This window comes from Grus americana, chromosome 8, assembly GCF_028858705.1.
Source record: "Grus americana isolate bGruAme1 chromosome 8, bGruAme1.mat, whole genome shotgun sequence".
Lineage (NCBI taxonomy): Eukaryota > Metazoa > Chordata > Aves > Gruiformes > Gruidae > Grus > Grus americana.
Genome location: NC_072859.1, coordinates 25,147,505 through 25,166,359, shown reverse-complemented (window position 1 = coordinate 25,166,359; position 18,855 = coordinate 25,147,505). Strand labels below are relative to the sequence as shown.

Here is an 18,855-nt window from a genome sequence, read left to right as displayed (position 1 = left end):
GCCAGCCAGAGCAGCGTTGGTGCCTGTGTCTTGATCCATGCTACAGCCAGCCTGGACCGCAGTGAGCGTGCTGCAGGGTGGGGTGGCATGGAGCCATAACCTAGGGCTCCTGGGTGCTGCTGGCACCCTGGGCTGCTTTCTGCATAGTTTGCTGAGCCCCAGGCAGACTTTGGCCCCGAGTGTCAGAGGAGATGGGGAGGTATGTGCAGGGGAGAAAGCTCCAGGACCAGTGGGATGATCCCAAAGAAGCTCTGGGGGCTGGAAGAGGGGGATGGCGGTGCTAGGGCCACGGTGTCTCTGCTGCCATGCCAGCCAGTGTGGTGGTGCTGGTGTCTGGAGGGCCCCTGCCACATGGCCGGCTGTCCCCCAGTGAGTCCTGCTGGGTCTCCCACCCACTCGGGGATGCCCTGGGTCAATGTCATGTTGCTGATTCCCACCTGAGCAGGACTGTAGCAGCAGCGGTGGGCTGCAAGCTCCCAGTCTGTGACCCTGCCAGCCTCAGGCAATCCACCTCCCCAAGCAGGGCTGAGCACACCTGCAGCGCTGGGAGAAGCCTATAGTGCTCTGGGTTCACATCCTCTCTCGTAAGCCCTTGGCACAACACGCTGCAACCTGGCAGGGAGAGGCATCCCCCTGCTTTGCTGACATCCCCAGTTCCCCATTCTGGCCTGCCGGATGAGGTTCAGGGTCTCCCCCTGACCTCGCATTTCCCCGCTGCCAGGCTGCCATCACTGCCCATCTCCTCCAGGGCCATCCAGTTCCCCGTCCCCCCAGCCAGAGCCACACGGCTGCTGTGGAGAAGGTGCTGGTTTAATGCTGCAGCCCAGCCCAGAGCGAGCCCTGTGACAACACGCTACTCAGGGTGACTGAGTCCAAACTGGAGCCCTGTCCCCAAGCCCCAGGCTCAGCTGTGCTTGTTGATGTGGCGGGAATGGCTGTGCACGGCCTCCACAAAGGCACCCACATGCTCAGGGTTCATGTCGGGGTAGAGGCCGTGGCCCAGGTTGGCGATGTAGCGTTGGGTCCCGAAGCCCTCCAGCATCTTCTTCACCAGCTCGCCTATCTTCTCCTGTAGGCAACGGTGGGAAACCATGTCTCAGCCTCATCCACCCCCACCAGTCCCCAACCAGCCTTGGGGACTGCTGGGACATGAGCCAGCATTACAGGTGGGGAAACTGAGGCAGGACGCCTTTAACACAGGCTGGAACTAGCCCCTGTTGCTGGCAATGGCCACAGCTCACCTTGGGTGCATAGAGAGCGCAGGGATCCAGGTTGCCTTGCAGGGTGACATCTTTCCCTGTCTGTGCACTGCAGCGGGGAGGAAGCAGGCGAGTTGTTGCATGTGGAGCAGAGGCTGGGGGCAGCTGGGTGCCTGCAGCCCCCACTGCAGGGCACACGGGACCTCTCAGTGCAGCCCCTGGTTGCTGTGAGGCCCACAGGGCATGAAAGCCCAGCTATCCCCACCTCTGGAGCAGAAATCTCCAGTCCTGGGATGGCTCAGGGCAGAGGAAGAGGTCAGGGTACCCTGGCCTGGGGTGCTGCCCAAGCACCTGAGCGTTCTGCCAGACTCTTACCGAGCTTCCTGGGGCCGGATGGTCCAGTCAAGACCGACTACCTCGTAACCGGCACGCGCTAGGTCATGCAGTGCATAGTGCGCATCCTTTGCAAAGATGATCTGGAGAGGGAAGAGATGGGCAGTAACTCCGCTATCGGCCAGGCCCCTCTCCATGGACTAGACTGGGGGAGGCAGGTACCAGGGGGTGCACCCCTCTCCAGCAGCCCCCAGATGCCAGGGTTGATCCAGGCAGCCCCCGCTCACCATGGGCACCAGGGGCAGCGCCTCTTCCTTCAACTTGCTCTTGACAGCCTGGGCAATGTCTCGGATGTAAGGCAGGGCGAAGTCCTGAAACTGCTCCGGGCCCAGGTGCCCCGCATGGGACTCAAACAGCTGGAGCGCCTGCCGGGGACACGGGGCTGGGAAAGCCGCACCTCAGTCCCTCCTCCTCCTCCTCCTCCCAGAAGCTGCACCCCCTCTGCTCCCTGTCCCCCGTCCCTGCCCTCCTGCCTGTCCCTGTCCCCATGCCCCAGGACACACCTGCGCTCCAGCAGCCACCTGCCCCACCAAGTAGTCAATGATGACATCGGCCAGCAGCCGCAGCAGTCGGTGGCTTGCCTCGGGGTGACGGTAGAGCCAGCTCTTGGCTTTGGCCATTGTCGTGGAGCCACCACCTTCAATCATGTAGGACATGAGCGTCCACTGTGGGAAGGAAAGGAGTGGAGTGAGGAAGGTGAAGGAGATGGAAGAAGACATGAGGGGATGGTCACAGTGCTGAAGTAGAACCCGTGAGCACCCCAGAGCCTGGGGCACAACTGCTCCTGCATTGAATGTCCCCTACCTACACACCCCTATAGCACCCACAGCTCTGGGGGTGTCATGGCCAGTGTCACCCCAGAATAAAGAGCAGAGAAGCCCAGCTGGGAAGCCCACATGGAGGAGCCACATCACTTACAGGCGCTCCAGAAAAGCCAATGAGGGGCACCCTGCCCTCCAAGCTGTGTCGTGTCAGCGTGATGGCCTGGAAGACGTAACCTAGCTCTGCAGTCACGTCCACCTTCTGTCGCAGTTTCAGCAAATCCTCCACCTCCTTCAGGGGCTCTGTGAATGTGGGTCCTTTGCCGGGGACCATCACAACCTCCATGCCCAGTGCCTGGGGATAGAGGAGAACAGAAGAAGCAGGAATCGGGTGGCCCCAAACCCAGCCTGGTTCCCAGCTGCTGCTCTCCACCACTGGCCATGGCTCTCACCTGGGGCACCACCAAGATATCAGAGAAGATGATAGCAGCATCCAGGGGGAATCGTCTGAGCGGCTGCAGAGAGGAAGAGGCAGCAGCAGTGAGGGGCTAGGACGCCCTCCCCATGGAGGACCAGGACAAGCACATGGGGCAGTGGGTCCCCAAGGACTGCACAACCACCTGGGGTGGCCAGACCCAAGGTTTCTTCCCATCCCCACCTGGGCAGGCAGAGGGGACACACAGACCTGCCAAGGGATTCTCACCTGCAGCGTCAGCTCACAGCACAATTTGGGGCTCCGGCAAGTGGCGAAGAAATCCTGCGCTGCCCGGGTCTCCCGAAACTCTGCAAGGGACCGGCACAAGCATTACGGGGTGCATGCCGAGGCCCCCTCGCTGTCCCCACCCACACCCCTCCGCCTGCTCACCGGGCAGGTAGCGCCCTGCCTGCCGCATGCACCACACCGGGGTGTGCTCCGTCTCCTCCCCGCGCGCCGCTCGCAGGAACGTGTCATTCTTCAGCTTAGGGAAGCCCTTGGGGCTATGGACAAAAGAGCAGGTACAGGTTGTTACCCACGAGCGGTCCGGGTGCCCTGTCGGATCCCCAGGGCTGGGGGCAAGGGGGTGCCAGGGCCAGCGGCTCATCCCCATTCCCTAGCTGGTGACCGCAGGAAAGAGCTTGTGCCCAGCTGTGACAAACGTGACAAATGCTCCCGATCACGGTTCAGGGCCTCTTCCTGCCTGGGATCACAGGGCCCTCCCTGGGGAGAGGCGATGCCCAGCTCAGGGCCCCAAGAGATTAAGTTATCAGGGCCAGCAGTTGCTCCCACCTGGGGAGATTTGGGGCCAGCGGGGTGCGGGAGCGAGCAGCCCTGCCACCCACGTCCCCGGCCCCTATCTGTGCCGTGCAGTCCTGGAGGCCCAGGCGCCCGCCGAGGTGGCAACCACCCGTCCCCAACCTCCCCCCACGGTGCCACCACCGAGGGGCCGCTGGAGCCCGGCCTGTCCCAGGGACAGGGACCCCGGGGAACCGTGGGGGACAGCCAGCACCATCCTAACATGACAGGCGGGGGCCACGGGGACAAAGTCCCCAAAACCTCCAGTGTGAAACCAGTGACTTCACTGCCAGACCAGCGGCCCTGCTGATCCATCCCAGTGCAGGATCAGTATTCCCAGTGCCTCACCAGTAACCCCAGCACCGTCTCCCCATGGCCACACCAATGCCACACCAGCGTCCCCCCGTGCAGGCCCCTCACCGGACTAGGGAGCCCCCGCCGCCCTTCCCGACCCCGGTTACTCACACGAGCCGCTCACCACCCTCCATCCTCCTGCGCCGCTCTCCGGCCTCTTCGTTGCCTCCCGACACGGCGCGGCCGGTCCCGCCCCCATCCCCGGCCCGCCCCACCGGCGCCGCCATCTTGCCGTAGTCCCGCCTCTCCGTACGCCGCCATCTTGCCCCGCCCCTTCCTCATGCCACCATCCTGCTCGGTTTCTCTCTACCCCGTACGCTGCCATCTTGCCCTGTTCCTCGCTCATCCGTACGCGGCACGGGCGCCGCCATCTTGCCCTACGTCCACCCCATCGGGCGCCGCCATCTTGCCTTGTCGGCGGGCGGGGTTTGCCGTAAACCCGCGAGTAGCGACCCCGCCGGTGCGGGGCTCGGCTGCTGCTCGCCGTCCACGGTACCCGGTACGCGATGCGTGCGGGCGGGGAGGCGCCGCACCAGGTGCTGGGCCGGCTGCGGTTCCTGCTGCAGTGCAGCGAGTGCTTCCGCCGCGCCCGGCCGCTGCCCGCCGCTCTCTGCTACGTGCCTCGGGAGGTGCAGTACAAGATCTGCAAGGACCCCGCTGCCGCCGCCGCTGCCGCCGCCCGCAGCCTGCTCAGCGTCTGGGATAGCCCGGGGCCGGCGCGGGGCGGCAAGCGGGCGGCGCGGACCACCATCGAGGTGCGGAAGGGCGGCTGCCTCCGCGCCACCGGCGAGGAGTACTGCAACGGCGCCGGGCTCTGGGTCAAGCTCAGCAAGGTAACGGCGGCGGGGCTGGGAGGCCGCCGCGGCCTGCGCTGACCGCGGAGGGGCCTGTCCGTTCCCTGACGGGAGCCGCCTGTGCCCCGCAGGAGCAGCTGGAGGAGTACCGCAGCGGCTGCGAGCTGGAGGAGGGCTGGGTGCTGGTGTGCAAGCACGCCGACGGCGGGGACCGGCTGGTGCCGGTGGAGTCCACGGAGCGGATCCAGCGGCAGCAGCAGCTCTTCGGGGTGGACTACAAACCCGTCATCAGGTGCGGCGCCACCGCTCTCTCCCTCTGGGTCGCTGTCCCGGGCTTCACTGGCTCCTCCGTGCACGGCAGAGAGCTGGGAGGTTCTCACACACACACCCCACCCCGTTCACCCAGGCCCAGCTGCGTGGGGTTCCGGCGTGCTGCCCCTCAGCCCTTCCTGCCCTAGGCTGAGGAGCCCTGGCCCCCTTGGCCACTTCCTCGGTGGAAGTGAGGCAGTAGCGATGCCAGATGCAGAGCTGACTGGGTTTGGCTCGGGCGCTGTGCTTGTCACCAGCCTAGAGGGGTGTGGGCTGGAAGATGTAGGGATGGTTGGAAAGGAAAGGGTGGCGGCTGAGGCTGGAGGTGATGGAGGATGGAGCGCGGTGGGGTTTTAAACCCAAATCTTCCCCTTCCAGCTACTCTTCAACCACTAGCTCCTCCTTTCTCCTAGGATTTTCTCACTCCCCCTTTTTCTGGGTTGTTTCAGATGGGAGCAAGTGGTGGATTTGACGTACTCCCTGCGCCTCGGAGCAAAGCCAAAGCCCATGGAGCAGGATGAGGCTGCGGTAGAGAAGCTTCGGTATGAGCTGTTTCCCAGCTTCTGCTGTGGTTGGGTGCAAGCTTATGTCTCTCCCAGCTGTCTCCTGACTAGGGGGAGAGGGGGGAAGACAGGCAGCAGGGAACAGCTCTGCTTGGCACAGTCTTGTCCTGGGTAAGCCTGGGCAAAGAATAAAACAGGGCAAGATCAAGGCAAGCAGGACATGGACCTGCCTTCACAGACCCTGGCTCCCCCAGCCTGGCTGCCCCCGGCTTTCCAGACCCATTAATCCCTTTTCCCTGGCAGGTTTGTGCCCCCAACATGGACTTATGAATGTGATGAAGACTTGGTGCATTTCCTGTATGATCACATTGGGAAGGAGGATGAGAACTTGGGCAGTGTCAAGCAGTATGTGGACAGCATCGATGTCTCGTCTTACACGGTGGGTTAAAGGGACAAGGCTGCATCAGCCCTGCTGTGCCATGGGGCTGGGGAGCGTGGATGGTGCTTGGTGTGTTGCGCTGGGCTGGACTGTGTTTGAGGATGTTGGAGAGAAGCCTGGGGAGCATCACACAGCATGTTGTGTAATGTGGCCCCTGGAGGGGCTGTGGTTTGAGAAGGAGATGCTAATATTAGCTGCTAAGCTGATTTTAGGGAGAGTTTGACATTCTGTAGTTGTGTGTGACCCCAGAGCACCTTGGAGGGTCAGCCTTGGTGTCCTGTGCATTCTGTACTCCCTGTCTACCCACAGCCCAGCAAAGGGAATGGCCACTTTAACACCCTCTGGCTCTAAGATTCACAATGAAAGTAACCACTAAGAGGAAGTTAATCCTACCCCCATCTGATCTTCCTTTCATTCACTACCCTCTTCCAGGAGGACTTCAATGTGTCATGCTTGACTGACAGCCATGCCGACACGTACTGGGAGAGTGACGGGTCCCAGGGCCAGCACTGGGTGCGGCTCAACATGAAGAAAGGCACTATTGTCAAGTGAGACACTTCTCCTCTGCGCGCTGGCCCTGCATCCCCCTCTCTTTTCATGAGCAGCAATGGGTGTTCAGATGCAATTACCGTCTCCTCATTTCATGCTTCCCTTTTCAGGAAGCTCCTGCTGACAGTGGATACCACCGATGAGAACTTCATGCCCAAGCGGGTCGCCGTGTATGGGGGCGAGGGCGACAATCTGAAGAAACTGAATGACGTCGGTATTGATGAGTGAGTGGATGGAGGTGGAGAGGTTAGCATGGCCCTTGCAGGAGCCGGAGGTGCTGGACACCCCGACCCTAAGCAGTCATGCCAGCACCAGCCTGGCTTAAAAGCCCCAGGGCCTTGAGATAGGTATTTTTCATCTCTGAGCTGTGGGTTCACTCTGCCTACAATAGCAGATGGCACAGTCATCAGGGCTCTCCTGATCTGATTGTGGGATCCCATCGGGATCATGTCACCTGGACCTGAGGCACCAGCAGGTTCAGGCATTCAACATAGGCCATGTTGTAGGCAACTGGGTCTGGGTTCCTGCTGCAGGCTCCCATTTCAAAAGATTCAAACTCTCTTCGCTTACAAGCAGCCAAGTGGGTTTTGGCAGGGTGGGTGAGGGAACGGCTCTGCAGCCCTCGTCTGTGCTGTGTTTACAGGAGCTACATTGGGGATGTGTGCGTTCTTGAGGACATGACAACACACCTGCCTGTTATCGAGATTCGGATTGTGGAGTGCAGAGGTAGGGCTGGGTGTTACGGCCACATCCGTAACGCACCTGTAAGATACTGTACGTTAAGAGTTTGTTCCTGTGGCTTGTACTTCTTGGCCCTGCAGGCTGTTTCAGATGAGATGCAGAAGAACCATGGAAAACTCCAGGGGGACCTGGAGGTTTGCAAGCTCTCAGCTTTCATCCTAGCTTTCTCTGTCATCAATTATTTATTTACTTTTTTCTTCTGTAAATGCCCCGCTGCTTCTTCACAAAGGTATTTCAGGCTCTCGGTGCCCAGCCCCGGAGCTGGTGGACCTGGTCACATTCCTAATGCCTTTACTTATAGACCTCCCACACTGGAAGTCTTGCTTTCTCATGGTCTTAGTGTAGCATCCATGGTCTTCCTTGGCAGATGATGGAATTGATGTTCGCCTCCGAGGTATCAAAATCAAATCCTCCCGACAGAGGGACTTGGGGCTCAGCGCTGACATGTTCCAGCTGCCCAATTTAGTGCGCTACCCCCGTCTGGAAGGGACAGACCCTGACCTGCTGTACCGACGGGCCGTGCTCATTCAAAGGTATGGTAATGGAGGGGGGCAGACAAGTGAGGTGGCGTTGCCTGCAGGGATTGGTGCCATCTCCAGCTGTAAAGCTCTGTGACTCCCCCTGGGACAGGCATCCTGGACCCTGGAGAAAATAGCAGAGTAACCTGGGAACAAAGCGGGCTCTCTGGAGTAACTCCCCTACACTTTCAGAGGAATTTTGCAGTTCCAGTTCAGTGTCTTGTGTTGCAAGGGCAGCATATCTGTGTGGTGTGTGGGACAGGCGCACGCAGAGTCCCTTGTAAGGGGTGCAAGGTCCCTGCAGTGCCCAGGGGGTGGGAATTTGGTACCAAAGGCTCTGTGATGTAGATGACCATGCTGGGTTGGGTTTGGATCAGTTGTTTTCTGCTTGTGTCCAAGGGTGTCTGGTCTGGAATAGACTTGTGCAGTTCCCTGTCCCTCCTGTGTCAGAATACCACCTTCTTTGGGATTTTAGGTTCATCAAGCTTCTGGACAGTGTCCTGCATCACTTGGTACCAGCCTGGGACCATACTGTTGGCACATTCAGCAAACTCAAGGTGAGCAATTCCCTCTGTGTCTTGTGGAGCCTCAGTTGGGCAGAGTGATTGCACTTGGGCTGTGGCGATCAGCGCTTGTTGCCTTTAAAGCAGCTCAAGGGAAATACCTGGCTGAGCTCAGTTCATTAAAGCTGTGAAAGGTGATATTGTTTAGAGGCTGGTTTCCTGCTAAAACGCTGATGTGGAAACGTGTAGCTGTGGGGGTAACAAGTAGAATCAAACCAGAGCACTTCACCCTCAACAGGACTTGGACCATAGCAGCACTGAACATGTGACTGTGTCCAAACAGCAGGGCTTTTACCAGTAACTTCTTCCTGGCTTTAACAAGCTTTTGATTTCCATCTTTCTCATAAGACTGAGTTTGTCCCTCCAGTTGTCTGTTTCCCTTACATCTTCTCCCAGAACACATGTGCCTGACATTGCTGGGGTAGCCCCATTCTGTGTGTTTCCAGGCCTGGTGTCAGAAAAACACTGTAACTCCTGTGCCAGCTCAACATAGGACCCAAAGCATTTGAGGATTCTCATTTGTTTAGAAGAGCTTGCTTTGATTAGATAGGAGGGATAGTAAGACTGGTGCTCAGGTGAGAATGTAGGAGAGTCCAAGCAACGCTGCAGCGTGAGCATCGGATAACAACTGATGGAGAGAGGACTGGGCTTCGTAGTTCCCTTAAGTAAGAAAGCAAAATCTTTCAGAGGCAGAGGTGGAGCAAATATTGTCAAGCAGAATGTGTCTGTGTGTGGAAGGCAGTGGCCCTGGGAAGAGACCTGGCAGTGCAGTGACTTCAGTAGGAAGTAGGTGACATGTTTTGGACACTGGGCACTTCTGACATTTTGGACATACCTGTTGGCAGCATATCAAGCAGTTCTTGCTGCTGTCCAAGAGGCGCACAGCTCTCATCACCCAGTGTCTGAAGGACTCGGAGACCAGCAAGCCCAATTTCATGCCGCGGCTCTATATTAACCGACGCCTGGCTATGGAGCACCGAGACAACCCTGCCCTGGACCCCAGCTGCAAGAATGCTGTCTTCACCCAGGTACTGTCCCTCTGGAAAGGGTCCCCGCTGCTCTGGGGAGAGTGGGGCATCCCCAAACCAAAATGAACCACATAGAGGTGGGTGGAAGGGACAACTTGGAGCTGGAGATACCTGGAGTCCTCAAGGCCTCTTCACATGACTCATAGGCTCTACAATTACATGTGCTGACGATCCCATATCCAGGAATAACATCTAGGAGGGATTTAGGTTCTCTTGGGTTGAAGTCTTTGCTCTATCCTGGATGTTCTTTGTGGCGTGTTGCTAATGCAGAGCATAACAACCTCCTTACACTAAAAGGGCAGCAAAGAAATCTTTTGTGACAACAATAATGCAGCTGCATACGGTACTGTGTCATGGTTTTACAGCAATGCTGATCTTCGTATTGTCACTCTCCCCCCACCTCCAAAAGATCTATTGTTTTATGTATGTACAAACAGACTGTTGGGAGGCTTAACATGTGCTCAGTGTACCTCTGAGGCCAGAAAGCTCCATTCAGTGGTTGGCACTGTAATTTGTGTTCCCTGTCAAAAAATGAAGGGCTCCTACACCATTTAGAGATCAGCTTTGGTCAGCATTTAAAGGTTTTTTCCAATTTCCTGCCTTCACCTGGTACTGGTTTCCCTGGAGAGAGGGGATACCAGCCTTGATCTTCTCTGCTTGTTGCAGGTGTATGAAGGACTGAAACCCTCTGACAAGTTTGAAAAGCCTCTAGATTATAGGTAAGTAGTGTCTGGGGGAGGGGATCATGCAGTGCTGGGAGCTATGTCCTCTGTCACAGCAGGGTGTTTGGGAAGCATGTGCATGTCCTGTGCTCTGGAGAGGGTATGCTAGGTCAGGAGCCAGCATGCCTGCTGCCTCCCCAGCATCTCCTTGGCTTTGAGCAGCACCTCAGGTGATGCCTGCTTCTCCGCAGGTGGCCGTTGCGTTATGACCAGTGGTGGGAATGCAAATTCATCGCAGAGGGCATCATCGACCAAGGTAGGGGTGTGTGAGGCAAGGGCTCCTCTGGAGCAGTCAGGGGTTGACGGGGTGACTCTGCTGCTGTAGAGGCTCTCATTGGCTCCCAGTGTTACTGCCCATGGAGGAGAGACGGAAGGCAGGTTGCCTTGTCCTGCCACCCCCGGTCATGTCCCGGATAAGGAGTGCTACTTGCTGGTATGGGGACCAGACCTCCATTAGTCACTAACAGCAGCTTTGATGGTGCCAATGCTCCTTCTGGCTGTCCTCTGCAGGCCAGACAGGGATGTTATTTCTCCTGGCTTATTTCCTCCAGTGCCATAAGGCTCTGACAGGAGCCTTCTGCTCAACCATGGGCCAGGTTGGACCAGAATTCCTCATCATTGCTCCATAGCTCTGAGGGTCAGCACATGGGGAATTCACATCACTAAAAATGTCCTTCTTTTGGGGTTGCAGGTGGTGGTTTTCGGGACAGCCTGGCAGACATGTCGGAGGAGCTGTGTCCCAGCTCGGCAGACACCCCCGTGCCTCTGCCCTTCTTTGTGCGCACTTCCAACCAGGTGCTGTGGGTCGGGGTATTTGAGGCAGATCTTTCTGTGTCTGGCAATGCAGTGCTGCCCTGTCCCCCTGTGTGCCAGGGATGTACCTACTTTGGCTGGTCCGAAGCTTTTTCTCATGAATGGTTGGGTAGATTGCTTTGTGGCATCTTGTTTTAGGATATGTTGACAAGTGCCTAGATACTTGTCTCTCACTAGGAACATTGCCAAGGAGGATGGGGGGAGGGGGTTTAGCCCACTTCTGTTGTGAGACATGTCCAGAGGCACTGCAGGAACTGAGTTTCTGGTGTTTCATGCAGTACTGAGATCATGATTTGGAGTTTTGCCTCTCACTCCTGTAGGGTAACGGCACTGGAGAAGCCAGGGACATGTACGTCCCCAACCCCTCCTGTAAAGACTTCCCAAAGTACGAGTGGATTGGGCAGATCATGGGAGCAGCTCTGAGGGGCAAGGAGTTTCTGGTAAGCTTTCAACCCCGTCACTGCGAGGAGGTTTGCCACAAAGGGAGTTGTTAGCCCCCTTCTGCAGCCTGTCCGACAGGAGCATGGGAGGGCTCTGTGATCACACACTGGGACAAAAGGTGTTTGGCAGGATTTGGGGCTGAGGGGTTACGAGAGATCACAGCCTGAGTTCTGGGAGATGCTGCTGGGAGTTTGGGAGAGAGTGTCTGGTCTCTACTTGGCTATGATGAGCTCTGCATGTGGACAGGGGGAGCAAGGACGCTCCTTTGTGTCTGTGCTGTTGAGCCCTATCTCCATCTTTGGGGATGTATCCTTTCACACAGACTCAGAAAAATCCCTGTTTTCCTTCAGGTGCTGGCTCTTCCTGGCTTCGTATGGAAACAGTTAACAGGGGAGGAGGTCAGCTGGAGCAAAGACTTCCCTGCTGTGGACTCCGTGCTGGTGAGAGGGACTGGGAGGCTGTGCCTATCCTATTCCTTGCGACACTCAGAAAGGTGGTGATTTGTGTCCCTGTCCTCACGTTGTACTTGCTTCCTCCTGTGATGTGTCAAAGAAACATGCACAAAAAGGGCGCTCTTAGCATTTAAAGCATTCTGTAGCTAATATAAAGATGTTCCCATGCTGACTACCGCTTCAGGCATGCGATGCCCCAGGGTCTGCTAAACAGCTCTAGGGCAGCATATCCCATGCTGTGCTGCAGTCGCACCAGCCCTTGTTTGGGAAGGGAGGAGATGGGACCTCGGGCTCAATGCTGTCCACTGGGCACATCTCTAACAAGCACTCATGTGGGGCCTTTGCAGGTGAAGCTCCTGGAGGTGATGGAAGTGATGGACAAAGACACCTTTGAGTTCAAATTCGGGAATGAGCTGACCTACACAACGGTGCTGAGTGACCAGCGCATGGTGGAGCTGATCCCCAATGGCAGCAGCACTGTGGTGCACTATGAGGATCGCAAGGAGTTCATCCGCCTTGTGCAGAAGGCTCGACTGGAGGAGAGCAAGGAGCAGGTAACACTCTCTCATAGCATCAGTGGTCATTGAGGTCTCAGGAACGTACCCCCCCAGTCCATTTCTGGTAAAATGCATTGTGGTTAGTGACCCTGTGCTCATTTGCGCAATAGTCGTCAGCCCTTTTTGGTGAGGTCATGGAGCCTGTGGAGTTGTTGTGAACCAAAGTGGCTTGTAGCAGCATGGGAATCATGGGGTTTTATTCCTAGCTCTAACACAGGCTTCCTGAATGAACTGGGATGCATCTCTGTGGGCTCCTGTTCTCTTCTTCAGGTTCCTTGGAGCACTGACTGAGCAGTCACACGGTTTGTGTCCAGTTGAGTCCCTAAGCTCAATCATGAGCCAGGGAAATGGGCAAGACATGCTGCTTACCTGCCCTGTCTCCTTCTCAGATCATGGCTATGCAGGCTGGACTGTTGAAGGTGGTGCCCCAAGCTGTTCTTGACCTCCTCACCTGGCAGGAGCTGGAAAAAAAAGTCTGTGGAGACCCTGAAGTCACAGTTGATGCCCTGAAGAAGCTCAGTAAGTGAAGGGCTCTGCTGAAAACTCTTTCCCTGAAAACAATACTGTCTTCTCTGTGCTGGGACAAGGAGAGATGTGGGAGGTGGGTATTAGCCTCTAGTACAGTGAGAATGTGGGCTTCCGTACTACTTGCCTTTAGCTGGGTGCTATTGAGGGCAGGGGTGTCCCTCGTCTCCATGCTGGGCCTCAGAGTAGAGGCTGGGGCATCCCTAGGCTGCCAGTATCTGAGCCTCTGTGGAGCTGTGATGTGGATCTGGATGTGCTCTCTGGGAGGGGCCTGACCACATGTCTGTCGCACCTTGGGTCTATGTGCTCACACCCTGCAGGCACCTGGAGGTTTCTTTCTGGGCTGGCAGGGACCCCTGGGTGAGCAGGGGACACCCTGCTCTTAATTTATCTGGGAGGACCTTGGATCTTTAATAAACTCCCTTTCTGTATCCTTTCTGCCAGCCCGGTTTGAGGACTTTGAGCCATTGGACACCCGTGTTCAGTACTTCTGGGAAGCACTCAACAACTTCACCAATGGTGAGTGATTTCCTCTGTCCCTGCGTATCTTGTGCCATCACAGCCCCTGCGTGTTGGCTGGGAACTGGGAGAGTGAAACCACTGTCATTGCTGCCTGGGAGCCAAGGAGAGCTAGCAGCTGGGCTGAAGGAACTGCTTGCTAGCGCTTGGGGATACCTGGAAGTGACTGTGCTCCATCTCACATCCCTCTAGGGTCTGCTGATGTCTTTGCTTTTCCTCCACAGAGGATCGCAGCCGCTTCCTCAGATTTGTCACTGGCAGAAGCCGCCTTCCAGCACGGATCTACATCTATCCAGACAAGATGGGGTGAGTCCATTCTTCTGTAGGCTGCAAGGCTGACAGCTCCCACACCAAAGCGATGTGTGGTCTGGTCTCCCCTGCCTCACTGGCCTGCTGGTTCTGACCAATTTGTTACCTTCTCCCCAAGCTCTGAGACAACAGATGCTTTGCCAGAGTCATCCACCTGCTCCAGCACCCTCTTCTTGCCCAACTATGCCACGTAAGTTCTGGTGCTTCCCTGCCTCTGGGGGACTGTGTGTCTGGGCTCTCTTAACCTCAGTGCTGACCCATAGGGCCCCATCGCTTTGTCACACTTGTGTCCCCCTGCCTGTACCTTGTGGCTGCTGTGATTCTCTCTGTGAGCAGCTGGTGAAGCATAGCCTCCATCTCAGAAAGCACCTTGTCCTCTCAGCTGGCAAATGCAGCAATGGCAACTCCTCCTTGTCTTTTTTTTCCCCCCCCTCTGCCATCCCTAGAGCCAAGGTATGTGAAGAGAAGTTGCGCTATGCCGCCTATAACTGCGTGGCCATTGACACAGATATGAGTCCGTGGGAAGAGTGATGTTGCAGCCTGACTGAGCAGTATGGACAATCGTTTGACAAATCCACGCAGTGGGAAGAGCTCCCCTGTCCCCCCAGGATGTGTATATATAATAAACATATAGGTGTGAAGCCTGGCTCCCAGCAGTGGTAACCAGCATCTCTTTGGACATGGAGGTTTGAGTTTTAGCAGGGTGGGAGCTAGCTTGGAGTGTAAATGTGGTTGCAATAATGAAACCCTGACCCAGCCCTCATACATCAGAAAGGTCTGGTAGGCTTTTGTAATGAGTTTCTTCTTCACATGTCCCTGTTGCAGCTCCACAACTCTCGCTCCTCCCAGGCTGCACTCTGTTCCAAAGAGAAGTGGGGTAGGACCACAAAGCTGCATGGCAGGTTACACCACAGGACGGAGAACTGTGAGCTGCTGCTGAGACCATGGGGATGCTCAGAGATGCTCAGTGTGCCCTAGCCTGAGTGTCCTGACTGCGTTCCCTTGCCTGGTTCCTGCTGTCACCTGAGCTCAATGGAAATGAGATGATTCATCTAGGTTTTAAGAAGAAATGGGGCAGTCTGGTGGCAGGTGCTGCAGGGGTGCCTCTGGCCACCAGGTGTCACGACAGACCTGCACAGCAGGACTGCGGGTGCTGTCAGGAAAGGGCTCCCATGGTTTTACATTGCACAAAATCCCGGTTCCTGTGACCACCCGTGGTTCCCTGTACCCCTTGCACAGCAGCGGCTGCTGGGGGTGCTGCTCCCCTACAGGAGGTGGGGACTGTCTGCTTCCCTCCTGCTCTGTAACCTTCAGTTCTGCATCTGGCATGCTGGTGGCCTAGCAGCTGTTCTCCCATGCTCTTTGAGTCTTGGTTTTCCCCTGAAAGCCAGTATTACAACTAATCTGTTCTAGTTCTTGTGGAGATGTGCAGGCAGGGCCAAGCTCTTCTCCCAGACAGGAGGGGCTAGAGCAGTAGCAGGTATGGCAGTGCTGGGCTCTGCTTCCCTCTGCTGTGGGGAGGTAGGTGGAGGTTTCAGGTGGCCAGGGAAAGCCTTTGCCCCAGGGGAATGGAGAGACTGGGGGGGTGCCAAGGGTTGGAGCTCCTTGAGCAAATCATAGAATCATAGAATGGTTAGGGTTGGAAGGGACCTCAAAAATCATCTAGTTCCAACCCCCCTGCTGCGGGCAGGGACACCCTCCACTAGACCACGTTGCCCAAAGCCTCATACAACCTGGTCTTGAATGCTTCCAGGGATGGGGCCTCCACAACCTCTCCGGGCAACCTGTTCCAGTGCCTCACCACTCTAACAGTAAATGGACACACTGTGTGTGCAAGGAGCGGGCAATGAAAGTTTTACAACTTTAAGGAATATTTCCAATGGTCTTGACCTTCCCAGCCCTGGACAGGGCTAGTCATTGCCTAGCACTGTGAGCTACCAGATGTTGGTTCATTTTTATACCCCCAGCTCTGTCTTCAGCCCATGTGGTCTGTTGGACCACCACTGGTAAGAGCCACTGAGTCGCTGGGGCTTCACTGGAGCAGGGCAAATGCTGAGTTAAGATTCATTCTGTCTTAACGCTTCATGCCTTTTATTCTGTTGAAGGAGTCTGTCATCCAGAAATCACTTCAAGTTGTAAACTAAGTCCTTTCCTTCACCGATTTCCTTTGAAACTGCTGTATTCCCACACCTGCTGCAGAGGTTTGTACTAAAAGGGACATAGGACCAGGAGAGAGCATGTGTTGCCATCTCCCACATCACAGTGCGTGGAAGGAGTATAATGTGAGCAGGGAAGCTGTTTCTGGCAGCCCTTGCCTGCAGCAGAGCCTTCCATGCTCAGCTGCGTCGGTGTGAAGTCCCATCTGCTGGAGGAGGGTTTCTGTAAATCCTAGAGTTATCTCAGAATTGAGCTTTCTGGCTTTGTGGCTGACTTCAATGACCAGCATGGACAGGAGCAGAGCCAATGTGATACCTTTTCATGTTGGTGGCTTCCTAGGGTGTCTGTTTTAAATGGGCATGAGCGAGCTGGTGAAAGGACTTTAATCTGCTGGCTTGGCCTCGCTCAGGAGTATTGGTGAAGGAGTCTTCAGCATCAAGCTGGGATTTGAAATGAGCCATCCTAGATCCTTCCTGGCCACTGACACTTGGGTGGAATCAGTCCTGCTTTTTCCACCCTTGCCCACTTGTCTTTAAGGGAGATCAGCAGGGAGGTCACATTATTTACTGAGCAGAACTAGAAGTAGCAAGACAAATTGACTCCTCTCTGGTGCTTTATTGCCAGGCAGGGGACAATTGGTTGATGAGTGGCTCAGGGTGGGATGGATAAAATGGCCCTAGTTTTTGGTGGGGGGTGAGCTGATGTCATCTATGGGAATGGGCAGGCTAAGAGCCAGCTGGGACTGCTTGGGGTGACCAGCTATGGGGTATGGGCATGTCTGGCTGAGACATCTCCCACAGGTGACCTCTGGCTCCCTTGGCCTTGGTGGAAGCGACTGCAGCTGACAGAGGGTAACTGAGGTAATTATGGAGGTACCCAGACCAGCTCAGGTTTCTCACTGAGGGATGAGGTGCTTGGACAGCTCTATTCCCTCTTGTCATCCATGTACACAGTTGTGGCTGGCTGTGATGAGGACAGAGCTGCTGTGCAGGGCAATGCTGAGAGCAGAGCCTGGCTGAAGCAGTGGGATCCTTTCCTAGAAGCATGGTGGCATCTCCATCCTTGGAGATGTTCAAGACTTGTTTTACAGCCCTGGGCAGTCTAACTTCCTCTCTTGCTGGCTTCAGGTCTAGGTCCTCCCTAACCTGAAGCACTTGATGACTCTGGAGTTACCGACTCCAGCTTTTCCCACATTTCTCTACTCTTTCTCCCAGCAAGGTCTATTAGCCCCTGACCTCTCACAGCCTTGGGTTTATTTCCTGCCACTGAGAAAAGAGTGCTGCGCAGGGGCTTGCTGGAGCTCTGATGTGAGTGCTGGAGCTCTGGGGAAAGGATCTAGCTGGTAACGGGGATTTCTCTTTTAAAAATATTTGTAGTAACAGGACCGTGGCCCTAGCAGGAAGGTTGCAGTCGGGAGCTCATCCAGGATGTTCTGGGTTTAACCCCTACAAGCACATTGCTGCAGCAAGGTCTCAGCTGAGATCATCTAGTGCATGGTCAGAGGGTCTGGACAAACATGGCTGCTGACTAAGGATGCCAAGATAACCTACAGATAGTGCTGTTGAGTTTGCTGTGCAAAAGTGAGCTGGGAAGGGGGAGCTGGTAACCTGCCTGGATCTCCTCTGCACAGTCCTCTGTCTCATCTGGTGTTTTAAAGCCAATCATAAACTGAATTTCTGCTGTGACAGCCCAGTGAATTGTGGAAAAGGTCAGCCTGGCTCAGCCCTCGCCAATCTCAGGGGCCTAAAGTAGGTGTTATTTCATTGCTGGGCACATTCCTTCTCCTCTGATCTGTAAAGCTGCAGGTAGGAGCTGTCTCCTGCCATCTTTTACAAGACACAAGTCCAGTGCCCCTGCCCCGGACTCCTTCTGCACGTGGCCCGGGATGAGGGAGCCCTCCTGGGCACCAGGAACCAGAGGCTGTGCATCCCCACCCCATCACCCAGTCTCAAGGTGGTCAAGATTGATTTTCTAGCCAGTGCCATCCTGAGGAAGGTGCTGGTGCCCCTGTGCTGCTGAGAAGAGGAGGCATCCGTGTGTGCCAGAGCTGCCGCTTTGCAGGGGGGCTAGGGATGAGCTGGGGGAGGGACTGATACCATGACGGCTCTGTGTAACCACTTGCTCTCTCCTGACTAAACTTGCTGAATTGTTATAGAATAGCTTCAGGTGATTAATAATGCACGTGTAGTCTAGCTGTTCTTGTTATTCCACTAATACCCTGGAGTATGACAAGCTATAAATAGTTCGACAGGATCTGTCTGTCCCTACCTCATGTAGGATCTAAAATAAAGTGACCGAACTAACTGTTCCTGGCCTTTCTGATGATTTGTCTGGTCTGGCTGGGGCTCCTGTGTCCTCCTGTTGGGGTAAATGGGGATAGAGACTGGTCTCATTAGAGGCAACTGGAGGTGAAGCAGAAATTGGCCCTGTGATACCCTTTGTGCATGAAGTGGTGTCACAGAGCTGGCTCTGAGTGTTAACTGGCTCAATGCTGTGCGGCAGCTCTGCAACCCCTTTCATAGGGTGGCATGGCTGTGGAGGAAGGGCATGGGACCCTCCTGGCTGCAGTGGCTGCAGTTAGGAGCAAGGCAGAAGTTTGCATTTCTCTCGCACCATGGTTCAGGGCACTTTGCTCCTGGTGAGGCTGGCACCGATCGCTGCAGTGAGGCATGGTCACGCCTGTTCAACAGATAACGCTGCAGGGGTGACAGCTGTCAGACCTCCCTTTGCACCGTCCCTTTGCAGGCAGGGATGGAGCTGGACTCTGACCTGCCAGGAGAGCAGGCAGGCACCAGAGGGGTGTGGGGACCTTTGAGCTCTACCAGTCTGGCTCTTTCCTGATCCCTATATGCAGCACTTTGTGCTCAGCCCGGAGAAATTCAGGCAGCGTGGGGTGGAGCTGAGTTGTTCTCTGCCACCGCCTTGCCATGGTATGT

The 18,855-nt window shown here is 56.0% G+C and overlaps 2 protein-coding genes across 2 annotated transcripts; one reads left to right on the top strand and one right to left on the bottom strand.

Annotated features, from left to right (window-relative positions):
- Positions 1–792: 792 nt before the first annotated feature.
- Positions 793–4,366, bottom strand: UROD (uroporphyrinogen decarboxylase). Its single transcript, XM_054833221.1, is given in 12 exon segments — positions 793–1,069; positions 1,242–1,308; positions 1,575–1,675; positions 1,820–1,957; positions 2,096–2,257; positions 2,511–2,708; positions 2,806–2,868; positions 3,057–3,136; positions 3,219–3,331; positions 4,092–4,215; positions 4,218–4,287; positions 4,289–4,366. Coding segments are annotated over 12 exon segments (1,344 nt in total). The 5' UTR covers positions 4,352–4,366; the 3' UTR covers positions 793–904.
- A 23-nt stretch (positions 4,367–4,389) lies between these two features.
- Positions 4,390–18,226, top strand: LOC129209188 (E3 ubiquitin-protein ligase HECTD3-like). The gene is made up of 21 exons (XM_054833220.1): positions 4,390–4,813; positions 4,906–5,066; positions 5,533–5,625; positions 5,890–6,025; positions 6,458–6,573; positions 6,685–6,798; positions 7,218–7,300; positions 7,683–7,848; positions 8,309–8,390; positions 9,242–9,424; positions 10,091–10,143; positions 10,338–10,402; positions 10,838–10,941; positions 11,280–11,399; positions 11,751–11,840; positions 12,200–12,406; positions 12,799–12,928; positions 13,379–13,453; positions 13,678–13,759; positions 13,881–13,952; positions 14,209–18,226. Exons 1-21 carry the CDS (start codon positions 4,487–4,489, stop codon positions 14,291–14,293), a joined length of 2,544 nt encoding a protein of 847 aa, XP_054689195.1. The 5' UTR covers positions 4,390–4,486; the 3' UTR covers positions 14,294–18,226.
- The last annotated feature ends 629 nt before the right edge of the window (positions 18,227–18,855 follow it).

Coding starts and splice junctions, on each gene's coding strand:
- LOC129209188 (XM_054833220.1), top strand. CDS start 4,487: ATGCGTGCGGGCGGGGAGGCGCCGCACCAGGTGCTGGGCCGGCTGCGG. Junction 4,814..4,905: donor TCTGGGTCAAGCTCAGCAAG/GTAACGGCGGCG, acceptor TGTGCCCCGCAG/GAGCAGCTGGAGGAGTACCG. Junction 10,403..10,837: donor AGAGGGCATCATCGACCAAG/GTAGGGGTGTGT, acceptor TTGGGGTTGCAG/GTGGTGGTTTTCGGGACAGC.